Source organism: Pelophylax lessonae, assembly GCF_965119305.1.
Source record: "Pelophylax lessonae genome assembly, chromosome: 1".
Lineage (NCBI taxonomy): Eukaryota > Metazoa > Chordata > Amphibia > Anura > Ranidae > Pelophylax > Pelophylax lessonae.
Window position 1 is genome coordinate 407,077,541 of NC_138768.1, and position 16,371 is coordinate 407,093,911.

Consider the following 16,371-nt stretch of genomic DNA (forward strand, 5'->3'; position numbering starts at 1 on the left):
TGGTCGCAGGACAGAGCATTGCTCTGTGTATGGCTTGCCTACGTCCTGGGTTAGCGCCTGCGAAAATGGAAGTTGGCTAACACTAATTTTACAACTATCTGCTTTGTAATGTGTTGCAAAACTTGCTTGCTCTAACATTATACTATACAAAACATGGAAATATAAGGGTGTGTATGCGGAGCAATGCAAATATATACAGCAGGCCTCCCCTTGACTTTTCCCTATGTCAACGCACGCACAACAATCTCAAAGTTAACCTTGCAGCTTTCTAGGATATGTAAATTCACAGATCCTTCCCAAGACAGCTTCTAATTTCTCTGCATCAGAAATGAAGCAAGTGGCCAGCCAATGTCTGAGCAGTGCCTCTATAAATAACCCAACAGATGAGTTGAAGGAAGTGTACAGAGGATCGTCTGTCAATATGGCATGGGTTTTATAAGCAGTGGCGTCAGGCCAGTTATAACCTTTAGCTGACACAAGCACAGAGCAGGCTTGTATGAACACTCGCAGTATACAAATAATTAATACAAAAGCAAACCTGAACTAAATCCCTTAATTTTTGTTAAAAAGTATCCACTAATAAATTACAATATTGTCAAAACCAAGGCTTGGCAAACTCACTCTGAATTATGCAGCCAGCTAAAAAAGTTAAGAGACTGTTTTTTTTTTTAACTAGCAAAGCTTTATTTAGCATTATGAAGGGGGACTGGTGCTAAAATTATTGCTCTCATTCCGGTGTAAAGTTAAAAAACCATACCCCGTGGAGAAACCATACCCTCGTCACTTCCGGTCTGAAACAGCTGAGCAGCGCAGTAGTGCGCATGCTCAGAGCCCCGGATACGTGATTGAAGAAGAAAGAATTTGAGAAGTGCGCATGCTCGGTGGGCATGAAATTATCACGGCACTGTCTCTAATGTTATACTTGCGGCGGGTACATTAAAACACTTCGGGTGCAACATAAATCATGTCCTCTCCTATCGCTGTAACTTCCCTCATCTCCGGTAATAAATATAAAAGCGGCGGCGGGTGTATGAGACGTAAATGTGACGGCGATCGCGGCTCCGTGATCCGCTTTTATATTTATTACCGGAGATGAGGGAAGTTACAGCGATAGGAGAGGACATGATTTATGTTGCACCCGAAGTGTTTTAATGTACCCGCCGCAAGTTTAACTACCGTGAGAAATCCATACCCTCCGTAGCGGAACCGGAAGTGACGAGGGTATGGTTTTCTCACGGGTATGGTTTTTTCACGGAACACCGGCGTGCGTGGCGATATGTAACATGTGTATCCCAAACAACGTTTTCATAAGAAGGCCTTGATGTTTGTGGAAACTTACAAGGGGGACACGGAAGTGACATTATACACGTTACTTTCGGGTCAGCAACAAGAAGGGGAGGAGATCGGACGTGCATCTGCTCTCTCCCCCCCCCCTCTACCCAGCGGCACCCGCTATGCCATACCTGGGCATGCAGATGGGCAAGCTGAGCCCGGGATACATAGCGGGGGAGGGGGGGGGCATTCGGGCAGCAGCCCAGGTGCCAGAACACAATTTCTAATCGCTATGGCGACTTGACGCCAGGAATTTCCCAAGCCCTGGTCTAAGCCTGGAACTAGAGGCAACTATACTGCATGGCACGTTTTCACACTGAGAACTGATGAGAACTGAAGAGGAAGGTATTTAAAAATATATGGTCTATTGCCCCCTCACCCCAACAGCATATACTTACCTTTTTGCACCCCTGTTGCTGCATTTATCCCCAGGATCCACTTGAAATGCCTGTTAATTCTAAGTATAGAGTGACTGTGCCATGAGACGGGTCTCTGCCAATCAGCACAGTCACACAAAGGATCCTTAGCCATATGTAAGATATGATTTGTAGGCTACACAGTGCTTTCTTTTCACTCCCAGTGGCTTGATGAAGCATTAGGTGATTGAAAATAGTGTTGGTATAAATGGCTGTGAAGGTCTGCATTAATGTGAACCTGTTGCTTTGCATAGCCAAAACAGATTCACTTTTTGATTTGAAGAGGATTTACTAAAGGCAAATAGACTGTGCACATTGGAAGTGCAGTTGCACTCTTTCACTTTTTTCCCTGAATTTAGTGAATGTGGTGAAGCTTCACTTTGTAAAGAATACCCAATCAGGTACAAGGAAAATTAAAAAACAGCATTTTTGTTTGCACATGATTGGATGATGGAAATCAGCAGAGCTTCACTACATTCACTAAGCTCTGAGGAAAATGAGTGCAACTGCACTTGCAAAGAGCACAGTCTATTTGTCTTTAGAAAATCAACCCCAACATCAGTGAAAAGTTAAACTCCACCCAAAAGGGTAAGTTTCACTTTAAGTCCTCCTCCTCTGCCACATTTGGCAGGTCATTTTTTTTTTTTGGGGGGGGCAGGTACCTAGTTTAGACCAGATCCCACTTGCACTTGGATCGCCTAGGAGACTCTCCCTCCCCGCAGTCATCTGGGACACATCACATGTCCCAGAAAGCTGCGGGACCAGTCACAAAGCATAGAATGGCTCGCCCATGCACAGTGGACAGCCGACTGTAAAGCTGCAATCTAATTTTGCTATATGCCTCATTTGATCTAGCTTCCATTTTTTTTTTTAAGTCAAATAGTATATGTGTTTAATTACCACCGAGCTAATGAATATCAGAATTAAAGCAACTATAGGACTGAATTCCAGCAACTAAATTGAGTGTACATAGCATCTGAAGCTTTAAATTGACCGTTCAAGTCACTTCACCATAATCCTCAGATGAAATTCTATCCATCTTTAAGTCTCTGAGTTCTAAAGCTAACAAAGCGTGTTACAGAAACTCCAGACCACAGGCTCTGTGATACAGAAAACTCAGCAAGTGTATAGTATCCCCACTGCAACATTCACTATCAGGATAATAATCTTTTTTCTGTTCTTGGTATTTCAGATTTCTGCTTGCACTGTGTTATTATCGTTGAATCATTCAGCAACAATGGATTTCCTTGTATAATAATGCAAAGATGTTAAAATAATTTAAAGTGTATTTCTACTTTTGCAACCAAATGTAACACCTACTTTATGTTTGTTATATATTCCTATAACATTGCATAACTTGAAAAGAAAATGCTTACCTTTTTACGTGCATTTTACGTGCTTAAAAATCCTACATAGCTCTACCCTTCTATGTAATGATACGGAGGGGGTAGTGACACTAATGTTTGCCATACTTAAAGGAGAAGTACAGCCAAAGCTCATGCACACTCGGGATCTACTCAGGAGCCTTGACTCAGCTGAGAGCCTGAGCCAGCCACTCCTGTCCCCTCCATAGCCCAGCACTCCAGTGGAGGGGGGGGGGGGGTTCAGAGCAGAGCAAAATAACTGACAGTCACCAGCTCTGTGCTCAGAGCAGCGAAGAGAGCTGAGCGATCAGCAATGTTTGATCACTCAGTTCTCACCCTTAGAGACAGAGGGGACAGATGCAGCATCCACCTAGCTAGGTATGATTTAAAAAAAAAAAATCCAAACCCATATTTCTCTTTTCAACCTGTCTGTCCTAACAAAGTGTTAAAAATATCAAGACTTGGGTTCTGCATTGTATGTTAATGCACATTTAAGCCTAGTAAACAGCAGTAGTTTTTTTCCCCTCAACCCAGAAGGGCTGAACGAAAAAAAGGATTCACAGTACTAACTATCCCGCGTTAGTACAGCATTCTCTCCTGCTGGCCTATTGTGTTCTGACAGGGGGGCGCCCTCCCAGTAGAACACACCGGTTCAGGGAGTTTGATCAGGAGTCAATCCGCAGGCCTTTTTCGTTTATGCCCCTTCAACAGAAGCCGGCCGAAGGGCTGGCTTCTGTAGGACCTACTCCAGTACACACGGCCGAATGTCGGACGATTCAATAGAAATGCAGCCCAACTTTTGCCGCCCGTGTGTACTAGGCTTTAGTGTCCCTGAACTGTCACACTGCAAGTTATTCTAAACAATACTAGCTGCCTATAGATCTCTATGTATAATCCTGCTACAAATAAACTAGGAAGGTAAATCTGGCTATACATGGATCAAGTTTGAGCTATGTATCGCCAAGCATGGTGGCTGTAAGAATACAATAGATGATAGGGGAGGTTCATCCATCTACGCTGTATAGCAAGGACCTGTTAGATTTCTTTCATTTAACCCACAAGCTGAACAAAAAAAGAAATATATATATATATATATATATATATATATATATATATATATATATGTGTGTATAGCAAGCTTAAGAAATATTTGTAGGTATGCTTTGTGAAGAGGGGCACATAAAGATAAAGTGGTGGTTTCTCAAGTTTGGCTGCAAAGGTGGAAATACACTTTAGGTCATTTAAGGTGAACAAGAGCATTTGTAAAAAGGATCTGTTAGATCCTCTGATCCCAGTCAGAACCACGGCTTCCATTGTAAATAACGGTTGCATTTAGATTAGTTCCAGGTTGATGAGCAATGGCAGCTTTTAGCGCTGGAACTGTGCATGATGTTGCATAAGTCTGCTATGCCCTGGAACTAGCACTATGTACAGGGTTGGTCCAGTTTACTGAGACCAATAAAAGCAATGTGTGTCACCAACAAAGCTCAACACTGTAAACAACTAATTCATAGCTCTATAAAGAGACACTAACTAATGCATGCAGAATTAAAATGGATTTTATCCTTATGGCAGATGAGCAAGTTAATTAAATTATGCCAAGCTTTCCTTACGTGTTTAGTCACAATGTCTAACCTGGTCAGCTTGGTAAATCTAGGATAACGTTTAGTGGTATTTGCCAACTACCTGCTCTGATAACATTGTAACAAACTGGTGTTCATCTTCTTTACGTATGAAGGAATTTAACAGCACCTAGACATTACTTTCTTTTACTTGCCTTCAATTTGCTTATCAAATTGATTCCATCCAGAAAGATTTCTATGATTTCTGACAGCATACCTATACCATACCAGCAGTATGCAGCTTATGGAACTACTATGGAAGTCTCAGCATACACTGTAAGGCAAGGCCAGCTCTTATATAAGGATGACATATGCAGCACTGCTGGAACTGTTAAGAGCGACCATAAAAGTTATCACCGCTTACAATAATTGGGCCATCTCTTACTTTCTGGAAGCGATAATGAACAAGATACTTTTTACCACACTGGGAGATTTGCTAACTTTTTATAGAATCTCCCTTTAAGAATCTACATAAAAGGGCTAGGTCAAAGTATTGTTCACACACTGCTGTCACCATTGGGTGCGAATTTTAGAGGGTGCCAGTCCTGCAAATTACTCTCTCGACCATTGTTCTGAAAAGAAACCTACTTGTCTGCAGTTACCCTAAACATACAACCTAAGTGCTTGTCATTTTTAGATTTGTAGAGTCTTGTGCCTCTGTCCCCAGCAGCTAGTAGGAAAACACACCAGGGATGGTGTCAAACTGACCAAATGTTTAACAAAAAGATTCCTAAAGTCCAGGAGTTCCTATGATAGTAGCTGTGTTTGTATATAAACTTAAGAGATTTTATTAAAAATAGAAACAAACAGCTATAGTTCATCTTACAAGGATGATTAAGCCTAGGTTCATACAGAGGCGGCTTTGAAATCATTGGAGTTCAGCTAAACTCGCACAATTTCAAACTGGCATTTTCAGTCCAACTTGGAGGGCGATTTCACAGACATCTGTGCAGGTACCTGCATAGATGTCTATTGAAAATGCCCCTGAAGTCGCCAAAAGTAGTGCAGAAACTACTTTTGGGAATTGGTCCGGCGCCGCAAAGTCAGCGTCACGCCGATTTAGACGGTGCCATTGCCAGCAATTGGTTCCAATTTGACATGTCAAATTGGACCAATGTGAACATGAGCTAAAACAAGACATCCCATGTGGAAATAATTAGATGTTTTCATGTATTACAGACATCCCTGCTGTAAAGGCTAAAGCCTTTGTACACGCGTCGAAAATCGTCAGGGAATTTTCATCCGACGACCAATCTTCCGATTTTCGGCTTGTTAGTATGATGCTTCCAACAACCGACTCCGACTTTTCGGCCAAAAAAAATCTGGTGTGCAGGCTATAAAATTTTTGTCCGCCGTCAAAACACGGCCGATTTTCGTGCAGTCAGCACAGATTTCGACAGGGAAAAATCTTATGAGCAAGACTGGGCATGCTCAGAGAAGAAAGAACACAAAGAAAGCAAACCAACACATGACATCACTTCTGAAGTAGAATTTTGTCGGGCGAGAAAATTTGTGTGCAGTCTAGGCACATTCCAACCAACAAAACACCACTCTGGACAAAAGATGGACGACCGGTCGGCCGATAATCGTTGCGTGTATACGGGGCTTAAGCACACTAGCATTTTTATAAGCTCCTAGAAGCTGTTTTTAGCATTTTTTCTGCTCCTAGAAGCTAAAAAGTCTTATCATATGTGTCCATGCACACTACTTAAGGCTATTAGTGTTTATTTGAGCTTTTTTTTTGTCGAGTTTCTTGGAGTGTTTTTCCAGCAGAATTGCTCATAAACGCTGCTAAACTTTGCTAAATGCTACTAATGGCGTTTTTGTCTTCTTTTTTTTTTAAGGAACTTCAAAAACGATAATAAAACACAAAATCTCCTAAGCGCTCCTAAAACGCTGCTACAAAAAGCTATTACCAGCATTTTTATCCAGCATTTTTTTTTTTTAGCTTAAAAAAACGCTAGTGTACATGGAGCCTTACTTTGTCCTGAGATCAGGGTCCAGTGCTTTGGTGAATAGAAGAGAATCTTTGCCTAAGTGGCCCAAGGGTGCAAGTTCCAGGGCATTGATCCAGCTAATATTCCAAGGAATATAAAATTTTGGTCTGTTAAATATATAATTAAAAAGCATTTTTTCTGTGCAATAAATGCCAAAAATACTGGTTGATCTTAAGGAGCCTGATTAGCCCTTTCAGTTCTTATCTAGAACTAGAGATCAACTACTGCTTATGTTGTGGAAATGGAAGGAAGGGGTGTTATTCAGTAGTGTAGAAAAAAAAAAAACTAGGCAGGGCTGACACCACCCAGTCCACAAAATCCTGTGCTTTGGCAACCCACACCAGGAATCAGGAGCAGAGTGCATACTTTTCTGCACATGCAGGGTTGTTAGGCCTCTTGCACATGATACTCCTGTTTGAGCATCTCGCGGCTTGAAAAAGCTCAATACAGCTTTTTGAGCTAAAATACAGCCCATTAGTTGTAATGTGCCTATGCACACAGGCGCGTATACAATCGCTTTGCATTCTTCAGTAAGAACAAAATAGAAAAATCTGCATTTTTGGTCAGTAATTTAAGCCTCAATGCACGCAAATACATACAAAAAAATGGTCTGGAAAAAGTAGATGCTCAAACAGGAGTATCGTGTGCAAGAGGCCTTAAAGGGGTAAAACGGGAACAGAACAGGATGAAGAAATGTACTTAGTTTGCTGTATAGATTTATTCCTGTCCTGAAAACAGAGTCCAGCTGGTACTTCATGATACCACAAAGGCCAGTAAAACTTTATGCTTCCCTAGTGAGAAGTCAGTAGCAGTGGGTCCATGACTGTCTGCCTAGAGCTCCACAGAGTTGTCATTAGGTGAGGCAAAACCAAGCAAACAATGTGAAAGTTGAAAATTTTTGGGTCATTACATATTGTTTATTGAATGAAATGATTATTCCAGGAGGTTCAAGACATGTTATGATTTCGGGAGAACACTTTTATCTCCATTGGATGGTTACAGAACTGTCTTCATTTCTTTAGAACAGTACCCAATACTTAATTTGTGTATTGTCTGGCAAAAGGTGGAGAGAACTGAGGGGGTACACATTCTACCAGCTTGTTCTGGAACTCTTAGCAGGTTCCAGCACCCGGCTGGCTCTGCCTTACTTGCCGAGTGGTCTGGACTCTGGAGTAGTTTCCAAAGTTTGCCTGGCCCTATCCTATCCGTCATTACCTATAAACATTGTACAGAACATAATATGCAAAGATCATATTACTGTATTGAGGATGTTGCTTTATGTCTGACTTGTACCACATGGCAAGCAAAGAAACCAAGGGAAGAAGAGAAGACAGAGGAAGGTATTCCTTCTAATTAAAGTGATCCTGACCATCCTTAATGACAGCACTAGACAAATGAGCAGTTCATCACACTAAAAGCCCAGATGATGTGTATCTGGGACCATCTTTACAACAATCGAATTAGAAAATACGGTATAATACAGGCACATACTGTATATGCCAAATTCAAGAGGTCAGTTCTATTAAAAGATTTTGTAATTACTGAACACAGGCAGATATGAAAAATAAAAAAAAGTAGCAATGACTGTAGTTATGTATACATTATGAACACATTTATTTACTTTAATGCTACTAGCACATGTTCCTAAATTTGCCTTAATACAATCCTCCTGTTACCCACTAAACAGCAACACTGTCACTGGGAGAAGGAAGGTCAGCACAAGAGACCAATCGGATTTTGCTGCTTACACATGTGCTGACAGTACTAACACTGGAAATAATAGAGAACAGAGGGAACAAAAGGGATGATCTCATCAGCATCCTGCCCCACCTATAAGAAACACAAGTGAATTTCTCCTAAACTACACCTGCCTATGCATTTAGTGCAGACCTGGCTACATAAAATACATTCTGCTACATCACATAAATTAAACCATGCAGCAAAATAATTTGTGGAGTCTAAATAATCACGAACAAAGCCTAGCTGATAACTTGATGCATATGGTATGAAATCTACTGCTACATGTATATTTAACTAAGGCCATGCAACTGCATTCTTCCCTTCTATAAAAAGTATGTGTAACACAGTCTGGAGATCCTTCCAGGGTCAGCGCCTGCTCTATTGTACCTATTCTATTTTAAAGTGCTATGAAAAGCTACAGGTAAGTCCTGTCTCATGGAACAGCTGCTGGATATGTCACATTATCTCAGTTTACTGAGCTAACTAAACTAGCTTCAACTTACACAGATAAGAATTTTATTGTCTGTGTTTGATAATATTCCATATATATATATATATATATATATATATATATATATATATCGCCTACTCACCGTTTGATTTAACCCTGTGCAAGGTTGACAAGCACTGCAACTTATCAAACTCTGCACCCCAAATTAAAAATGCTGTGGCCGCATGGGTACAGCCCTATCCAGTTGTAACAATTCAAGTGGGCAGCCATGGGGCAGTAAACTATGGTCTGCATTTCTGTGCACATCACATGTCTGTGCAGTGCGATTTAGGCCATAAAATGGTGCAGGACCCTTTTTTTCCCCGCACCTAAATCGCATGTGAACACAATGCAATTCTGGCAATCGCACTGCGTTTTGCGATCTGTTTCGGGGTGTCAATCAATCAATGACACCTGCAGCAGATCGCATAGACGCTGTGCGATTCCTAAGCGATGCAATGCAGAGAAACGCAGGAAATTTTGTGCATTTCCTGCATCGCATCAGTGTGAACCAGGGCTCAATGTGGTGGCTTTATTTGTTTCCTTTTTTTTCCCTCATTTTCTTCTTATGATGTACAGTACTATTTGAGTGTTGGGCAACTCAGCATAACTATGCATATGAATGCATAAAGAAATGTCTGAAAATCACTTAGGTGTGAATGCAGTTAATTGTCAAATCAGGGATAATGATTCACAATGTTAAAGGCTAAGTTCATATTTTGGGAAAAAATAATGGACGTACATATTTTTGCCAAAAAAAATATGCATTTATTTTTTTCCTACAGGGTACAATGTAAGACTCCTACAGATACTAAAGCCCCATACACACGATCAGATTATGGAACGATCTGTCGTCCGTTTTTTGTGGCATGATAGTGTGATGTGGAAAGTGAAGAGGTTATTTTCATACGAATTTTCCCGTACGACAGAATTCTACTTCAGAAGTGATGTCATGTGTTGGATTGTTTTGTATGTGTTCTTTCGTCTGAGCATGCCTAGTCTTGCTCTTAAGATTTTTTCTGTCTAAATCTGTACTAATGAGACAAAAATGGGACGTTGTATTACGGACAACAAAAATTTTATAGCCTGCACATCAGGATTTTGTCAGCCGAAAAGTCGAAAGCACCATACTAACAATCCGAAAATCGGCAGATCGGTCGTCGGACGAATTTTCCCTTCAGATTTTCTTATCGTGTGTACGGGCCTTTACTCCAGCTTTCTGCCTGTACTTCCATACAGGCTTTCTGTTAGAAAGCTGGAGGAAGTGTCAATGAATTAAGAAGGCGTTCCTCAGTGTCCTCATAGTTTATTGAGAACTACAAGCCATCCATCGCAGTGGCAGACAGGACTTGTAGTTCTTTCATTTGTAGACTACTGTGAATGAATGACATGGCTATGTGGTGGGAGCACTGCACAGCCATGCCACTTTTAAAATGTGACAGCGGGTTTGGGGAGAAGATCCCCCGCACACTGTCACAGTGGAAAGGTTGAGGAGAAGTGAACTGGTCACGAGCTGCAGCATGTCACATGTTGCACCCTAAATATGGATGTAGCATGTTCCAAAGGTGAACTTAGCAATTTTGACTTTCAAGTGGAACTTTGCTGGCAGTGAAGTCTGCCTGTAAGGTGGCTCTGCCCCTTCAGATGCCACTATTTTGGTGAATGCACATATATATAATGCTCTGCCCTGCCTTAGGGTCTTGGCAGAGTCCGTCAGCACATGCGCAGGTGATTTAGCAAAAATGTGCAAAGACAGAGACATTTTAACCCTTCCCTTGTTACAGTCTTTGTGATTGTGAAGATGCCTGGGGGACCCTGTGTGCGCACAGATGTACCACAAGGCTCTCCTGAGCCCTGCAGCACATTTGCGCACATGCAGAGGGCAGGGAGAATTTCTTTCCTAGGTGAGAATATATAATTTTTTAGACAGGGAGAGGGAGGAAGCAGGGCAGCCCAATGTGCTCTTTAGTTCTGCTCTTAGGGGAGTCTAGTGTTTTTTTTTTCTGCCTCTAAACACTCCTGCAAGTGTCCATGCACGCATAGGGGTTTAAGCTAGGTTCACATCTGAGTAGGCGTGGGAAGGCATGTAATAGCACACCTTCCCACACCCACAGAGAAAAATGCGCTGCTTCGTAAGAGATGCGTGGGGGTACCATTAATCCTAAAGGCAACCCTGCGCACTGAAAACCGCAGCTGGTTCCCCGGACCTTTTCCCTGTGATTTCTGTTGGTACAGCAGCCCATTCAAATGATTGGGCTGCTGTGCCCGAGCAAACGCAGCTTCCGAAAATCTTATAGGATGTGAACCAGGGGTGAGAGGAGTTTGGAGGCAGAAAAAAAACACTGGCAGCTCATCCAGGAGCAGTGGCGTTTTGGCAGAAAAATGCTTGATGCGAGTAAATCCATCTTAACGCATTTGAATGCCAGGCCCATTTAGTGCTTGAGTGTTAATTCATTTCTATGTCCAGAGCACGATACTATTGTGGCCAATAAAATTAACACCCAAGCACCTGACGTGCCTAAAAGCGATACATGCGTTTACAAGTATTAACTGTTTTTTCTGCCAAAACACTGCTGCCAGGAGGAAAGGAGTCTAGGGGCAATAGCAAAAACATCCACTGTGCAGGAGACCTTAGGCTGTGTACACACGGGCTAAAATCTGGCCGAAAACGTTGGTTCTGCAGTAACCAGACGACTTTTGGCCCATGTGTACAGCTGTCTGTTCTATAGAAGCTGGAGTGGATTGAACTAAAAACTTCTCGTGTGTACCCTGCATTAGGGTGAAGACCTGCTTTAAAGAAGTACGATCAAAGCTTCTTCTATGGATTACAGGAGTGGAGTTTGTTCTGCACTCCTTTGACCCATTTTTAGCCACCAATGGGCTAAAGTCCACTGTCGGCTGACATCACTCAGCTGTTTTAGGTTTGGGAAAAATCCCGATCATATGGTTGGTATCCACCCAGAAGTCTGGACCAGCACCTTGCTAAGTTTCTCAGAGGTCCGCCAATAGTCTGAGCCAGCCCCTCCCGCTCCCTCCACAGCCCTGTGCTCCAGTGAGAGCTGGATAGGAGAGCAGAGAGCTGCAGACAGACAGTCACTGCTCTCTGTTCAGCCTGGAGGGTAGAACTGAGCGATCAGTGGTGTTTGATGGCTCAGTTCTCACTGCAGAACTGGCAGGAGACAGATGCAGTATCAGATCTATGCTATATTCACCTTAGTGAGCATATTTGCTTGTTTTTTAGTAACGTGCTATAGCCAAAAGATGGTTACAGTGCGGTATTATAGTTCTGGGAGGGCTTCAATAGATGTCCTTCCAGAACCCCACCTCCTATGGCACGCATCGTGTGTGCTCTGTGACTTTCTGACACAGCTGATTTCAAATCCGGGTAAAGGGCCAATCACAGCGGCCCTTTACCATGTCATCAGTTGTGTTCAATCATAGCTGATCACATGTAAACATACTTGCTGGTTATCGGCAGTCCTTTCCTTCCATGCTGTGTCTATGTGAGGAACGGACTGCTGATAACTGGCAAGAATGTCAGCACACAGTTCACACTGATATTTAGAGCAGTGTCCTGATGATCAGTTCAGCCCCATCAGTGCTGCATATCAATGCCGCCTATCCCTGCTTATCAGTACCGCCTCATCAGCGCAGCCTGTCAGTGCCCATCAGTGCAGCCTATCAGTGCCCATCATTGCAGCTTATCGGTGCCCATCAGTGCAGCTTATCGGTGCCCATCAGTGCAGCTTATCGGTGCCCATCAGTGCAGCCTCATCAGCAAAGACAATTGACCTTATTTGCAAAATGTTTTAACAGAAATAAGAAAAGTTTTCCGCCTTTTTTGGTTTGTTTAGAAAAAAAAGATTAAAACCCCAGTGGTGGGGGGTTTAAATACCACCAAAATAAAGCTCTATCTGTGTGAAAAAAATGTCATAAGAGTACAGAGTTGCATGACCACGCAATTTTCATTTAAAGTGCGACAAATCTGCAAGCTGAAAATTGGCCTGGCTAGGAAGGTGGTAAAAGTGCCCCGTAGGAAAGTGGTTAAAATCCCAAATGTATCTTTTAAACACAAATGATGTAAAAAAAAAATAGTTCTTGGTTTCCAAGAAGCACACAATCAACTGTTGATCAGGTGCACCCAGGCTGCAGCATCTCCACCGTGGCGTCCAAAGCATATTTTGGCGTGTCTGCCCATCCTGTCGCAGTTAAAGCGGTTGTATCCTCACAAAAAAAAACCCTGCAGGACAAAAGGCATAGTGAGTTAGTATGCATCGCATACTAGCTCATTATGAAATACTTTCCTTAGAACGAAGCCCCGACACGGTTGTCTGGACAACGCTGAGGGTGCTGTCATGTTCCCTCGGCGTCTCTTCCGGGTTCGGCGGCTCCGGCCCGACCCGCAATGACATCACTCCCCACATGCACGCAGGAGGTCCCTTTCCGGCAAGAAGCTCTGAAGGTCCGTCAGACCTTCAGAGCGCATGCGTCGCTGGTGTCAGCGGCTGCATGCAGGGCAAATATCTCCTAAACCGTGCAGGTTTAGGAGATATTCATTTCACCTACAGGTAAGCCTTATTATAGGCTTACCTATAGGTAACAGTTAAGTATACTCCTCCAATGCTACCGCTTTAATGTAAAAAAGACACAGTGAACCTGGAGTGGGTTGAGGCTGGTGTTTTAGCAGAGGTCACCAGCTCCCTGCTGTGCAGTGTGTGCAGAGACAACAAGCCAGGATGGGATACTACCCATGTGTCTACCCATCCTGTCGCAGTTGATGTAAAAAGGACACAGTGAACCTGGAGTGGGTTGAGGCTGGTGTTTTCTAGGCCATTGATGATGCTGGAGCATCAGTAAACCTTTTACAAGGCATTCCACGCCCAGATCAAAGATGAAAACAATGGATGTCTTCTATTTCATATACAAGGTTTATTCAATAAAAGTGGGCAAGGAGCAGAGTGATCCATTGTAAGGGCGGCATGCATAGCTATGCACTGTGTATGTTGAATTGCACACCTTTTATACCACTTAATGAATTATATATAAAGATCTAATCATTTTTGAGAAGTATGATGGGTTGGGGTGTAGATTAGGGTTACCAGATGAAAACATTGGATGTCTTCTATTTCATATACAAGGTTTATTCAATAAAAGTGGGCAAGGAGCAGAGTGATCCATTGTAAGGGCGGGCATGCATAGCTATGCATTGTGTGTATGTTGAATTGCACACCTTTAATACTACTTAATGTATTATATATAAAGATCTAATCATTTTAGAGAAGTATGATGGGGGGGGGGGGTATATTAGGGTTGCCTCCTCATCCCTTTAATCCAGGACACATATGAATGACACAGGTTCTGAGGCTGATATAATGCACATAAGGCACTAAGTGAGTTCCCTAATCAGCCCCAGAACCTGTGTAATGAATATGTGTGTCCTGAATTAAAGGGATGAGGTGGTAACCCTAGTGTATGATGATGTCTGTGGTAGTGGGATTTGGATGAGTGACAGGTAGAAGCAGACATGATGCTAAGCATCCCTCACCCTCCTCCGACCCACGCCCATAGTGTTCTCTCCAGCATCTCTCCATCTATCACAATGCACATGATGCGGTGAGGAGGATGGTGTCTATTGTCCCCACAGGCCAGCCTCGCCCGCTTCTACATCAGCCAGCATCTCCTCAGCAATGAATGAACGAACCCGCCTTGCCTATTCCCGAGCTCACACTTCACCGTGCAGGGGCGGAGGGGGGCTGCGCTCCGCCAACTTTCTATTTCTTCATAGGTGTGAATGGTGAAAAACACTTACTTTTTGAGTATCCATAGCCAGGCCCCGGAACCCCCGCAAGCTTTTGTGGAATAGAAGATAAAGAAGAAAAGACTAGGGCTGATGAGCCAGCAGCCTCAGCTCCACCTCCTCCTCCTGATCTGCTCAGCGGCTGCTGCAGAGAGCTCACAGCGCAGTACCACAGAAAGCAGGGCGACCACAGAGATGACTGGGAGGGCGGGGAGCAGAGCGGCTTCTCACTGGACCATAGAGTGGGGAGACAAGCCGGGGCGTGACGTAAAGCCCTTGCTGAAGCTAAAGGAAGACATTTTAGCTGAGGGCACTGTTTGCTTTGCAAATATTGACAGTGTCAGAATGTAATAGTATGAACGTCTACACACCCAGTCTTGTTTATGCTTTTTTTTTTTTAGCAAGGGTAGATAACAGAGATAGTACTGCATTGTTGACTTGTCTGTTCCTTAACCACTTCTGGACCAGAAGCATTTACCCCCTCAAAGAGATTGTAAATCCACCTTAAAGCGGAGTTCCACCCTGGATTTTTTTTTTTTTTTTAATACCCCCGGGACAGTCAGGGCTAGTGCATTCCACAATGGCTAGCCTCTGATCTGTCCCGGGTTGCACTTACCTGTTAGGACAAATACTTACCTTGCAAACGTCTTGTCCAGCGCTGCCATCTCAGATGTGGGCAGCTTGAAGCCAGCGCGTCCTCTTCTGCGTCTTCGTCCGCCTTCTTTGGTCCCACGATGCTCTGCGCCGGCCCCGACGTCACTTCCGGGTCGCGCGCGTCATCCCTCCACAGGCATGCCCAGAAGCTGTTTAGAAGGGGATGACGCGCGCGACCCGGAACTGACGTCGGGGCCGGTGCAGGCGCAATGATTCCTGGGAGCTATGACGTCCAGCTCCCAGGAATCATTGCAGAGCCAGGAAGTGACGACGGGCCGCGGCCGAGGAAGGAGGAAGAAGGAAGTAAGGTAAGTATATTTTCTTTGCTACGAGGTAAGTAAAAAAAAAAAAAAATATGCGATTATCCATTTCTTTTTCAGGTGACCCGGAGCGAGAAGATGGAGGTAAGTATAAAAATAGGGTGGAACTCCACTTTAATAACTTGTACCTATAGGTAAGCCTATAATAAGGCTTACCTGTACTGTAAATATCATCCAAACTTGCACCGTTTAGGAGATATTTACATTGCATGCACCCGTACCATTCCTTCATAGCCCTGTTCCGTGAACAGCGGCTCCTGCACGCATGCACAGGAGTGATGTCATCACGCCCCTGGCCAATCAGATGGTCGGAGGACGTAAACCAGGAAGCTGGATGGCCGAATATGTTGGCCGTGTCACTGGCGAGCAGGTGGCACTGCAGGGGCTTTGTTCTAAGGTAAGTATTTTTTTTCTGAGGTTTACACCATTTTTAATGACCAGGCCATGGTTTGTGATACGGCACTGTGTTACTTTAACTGACAATTGCGCGGTTGTGCAACGCTGTACCCAAATAAAAATGATGTCCTTTTTGTCCCACAAACAGTGCTTTCTTTTGGCGGTATTTGATCACATTTGCTGCTTTTATTTTTTGCACTATAAACAAAAAAAGAGCGACAATTTTGGAAAAAAAAATATATA

The 16,371-nt window shown here is 43.3% G+C and overlaps 1 protein-coding gene across 5 annotated transcripts in view; it reads right to left on the reverse strand.

The window, feature by feature from the left end:
- The window catches only part of FSD1L (fibronectin type III and SPRY domain containing 1 like), a 153,816-nt gene extending 138,865 nt beyond the window's left edge, over nucleotides 1-14,951 (reverse strand). For all 5 annotated transcript variants that reach the window (XR_014225833.1, XM_082270803.1, XM_082270804.1 and 2 more), the window contains exon 1: nucleotides 14,771-14,951. Coding sequence is in view for 4 of the 5 variants with exons in the window: in XM_082270803.1 (XP_082126929.1) it covers nucleotides 14,771-14,785 (15 nt within the window). In the remaining variant the exon portion in view is untranslated. The remainder of the gene's footprint in view (nucleotides 1-14,770) is intronic.
- Between the last annotated feature and the right edge of the window lie 1,420 nt (nucleotides 14,952-16,371).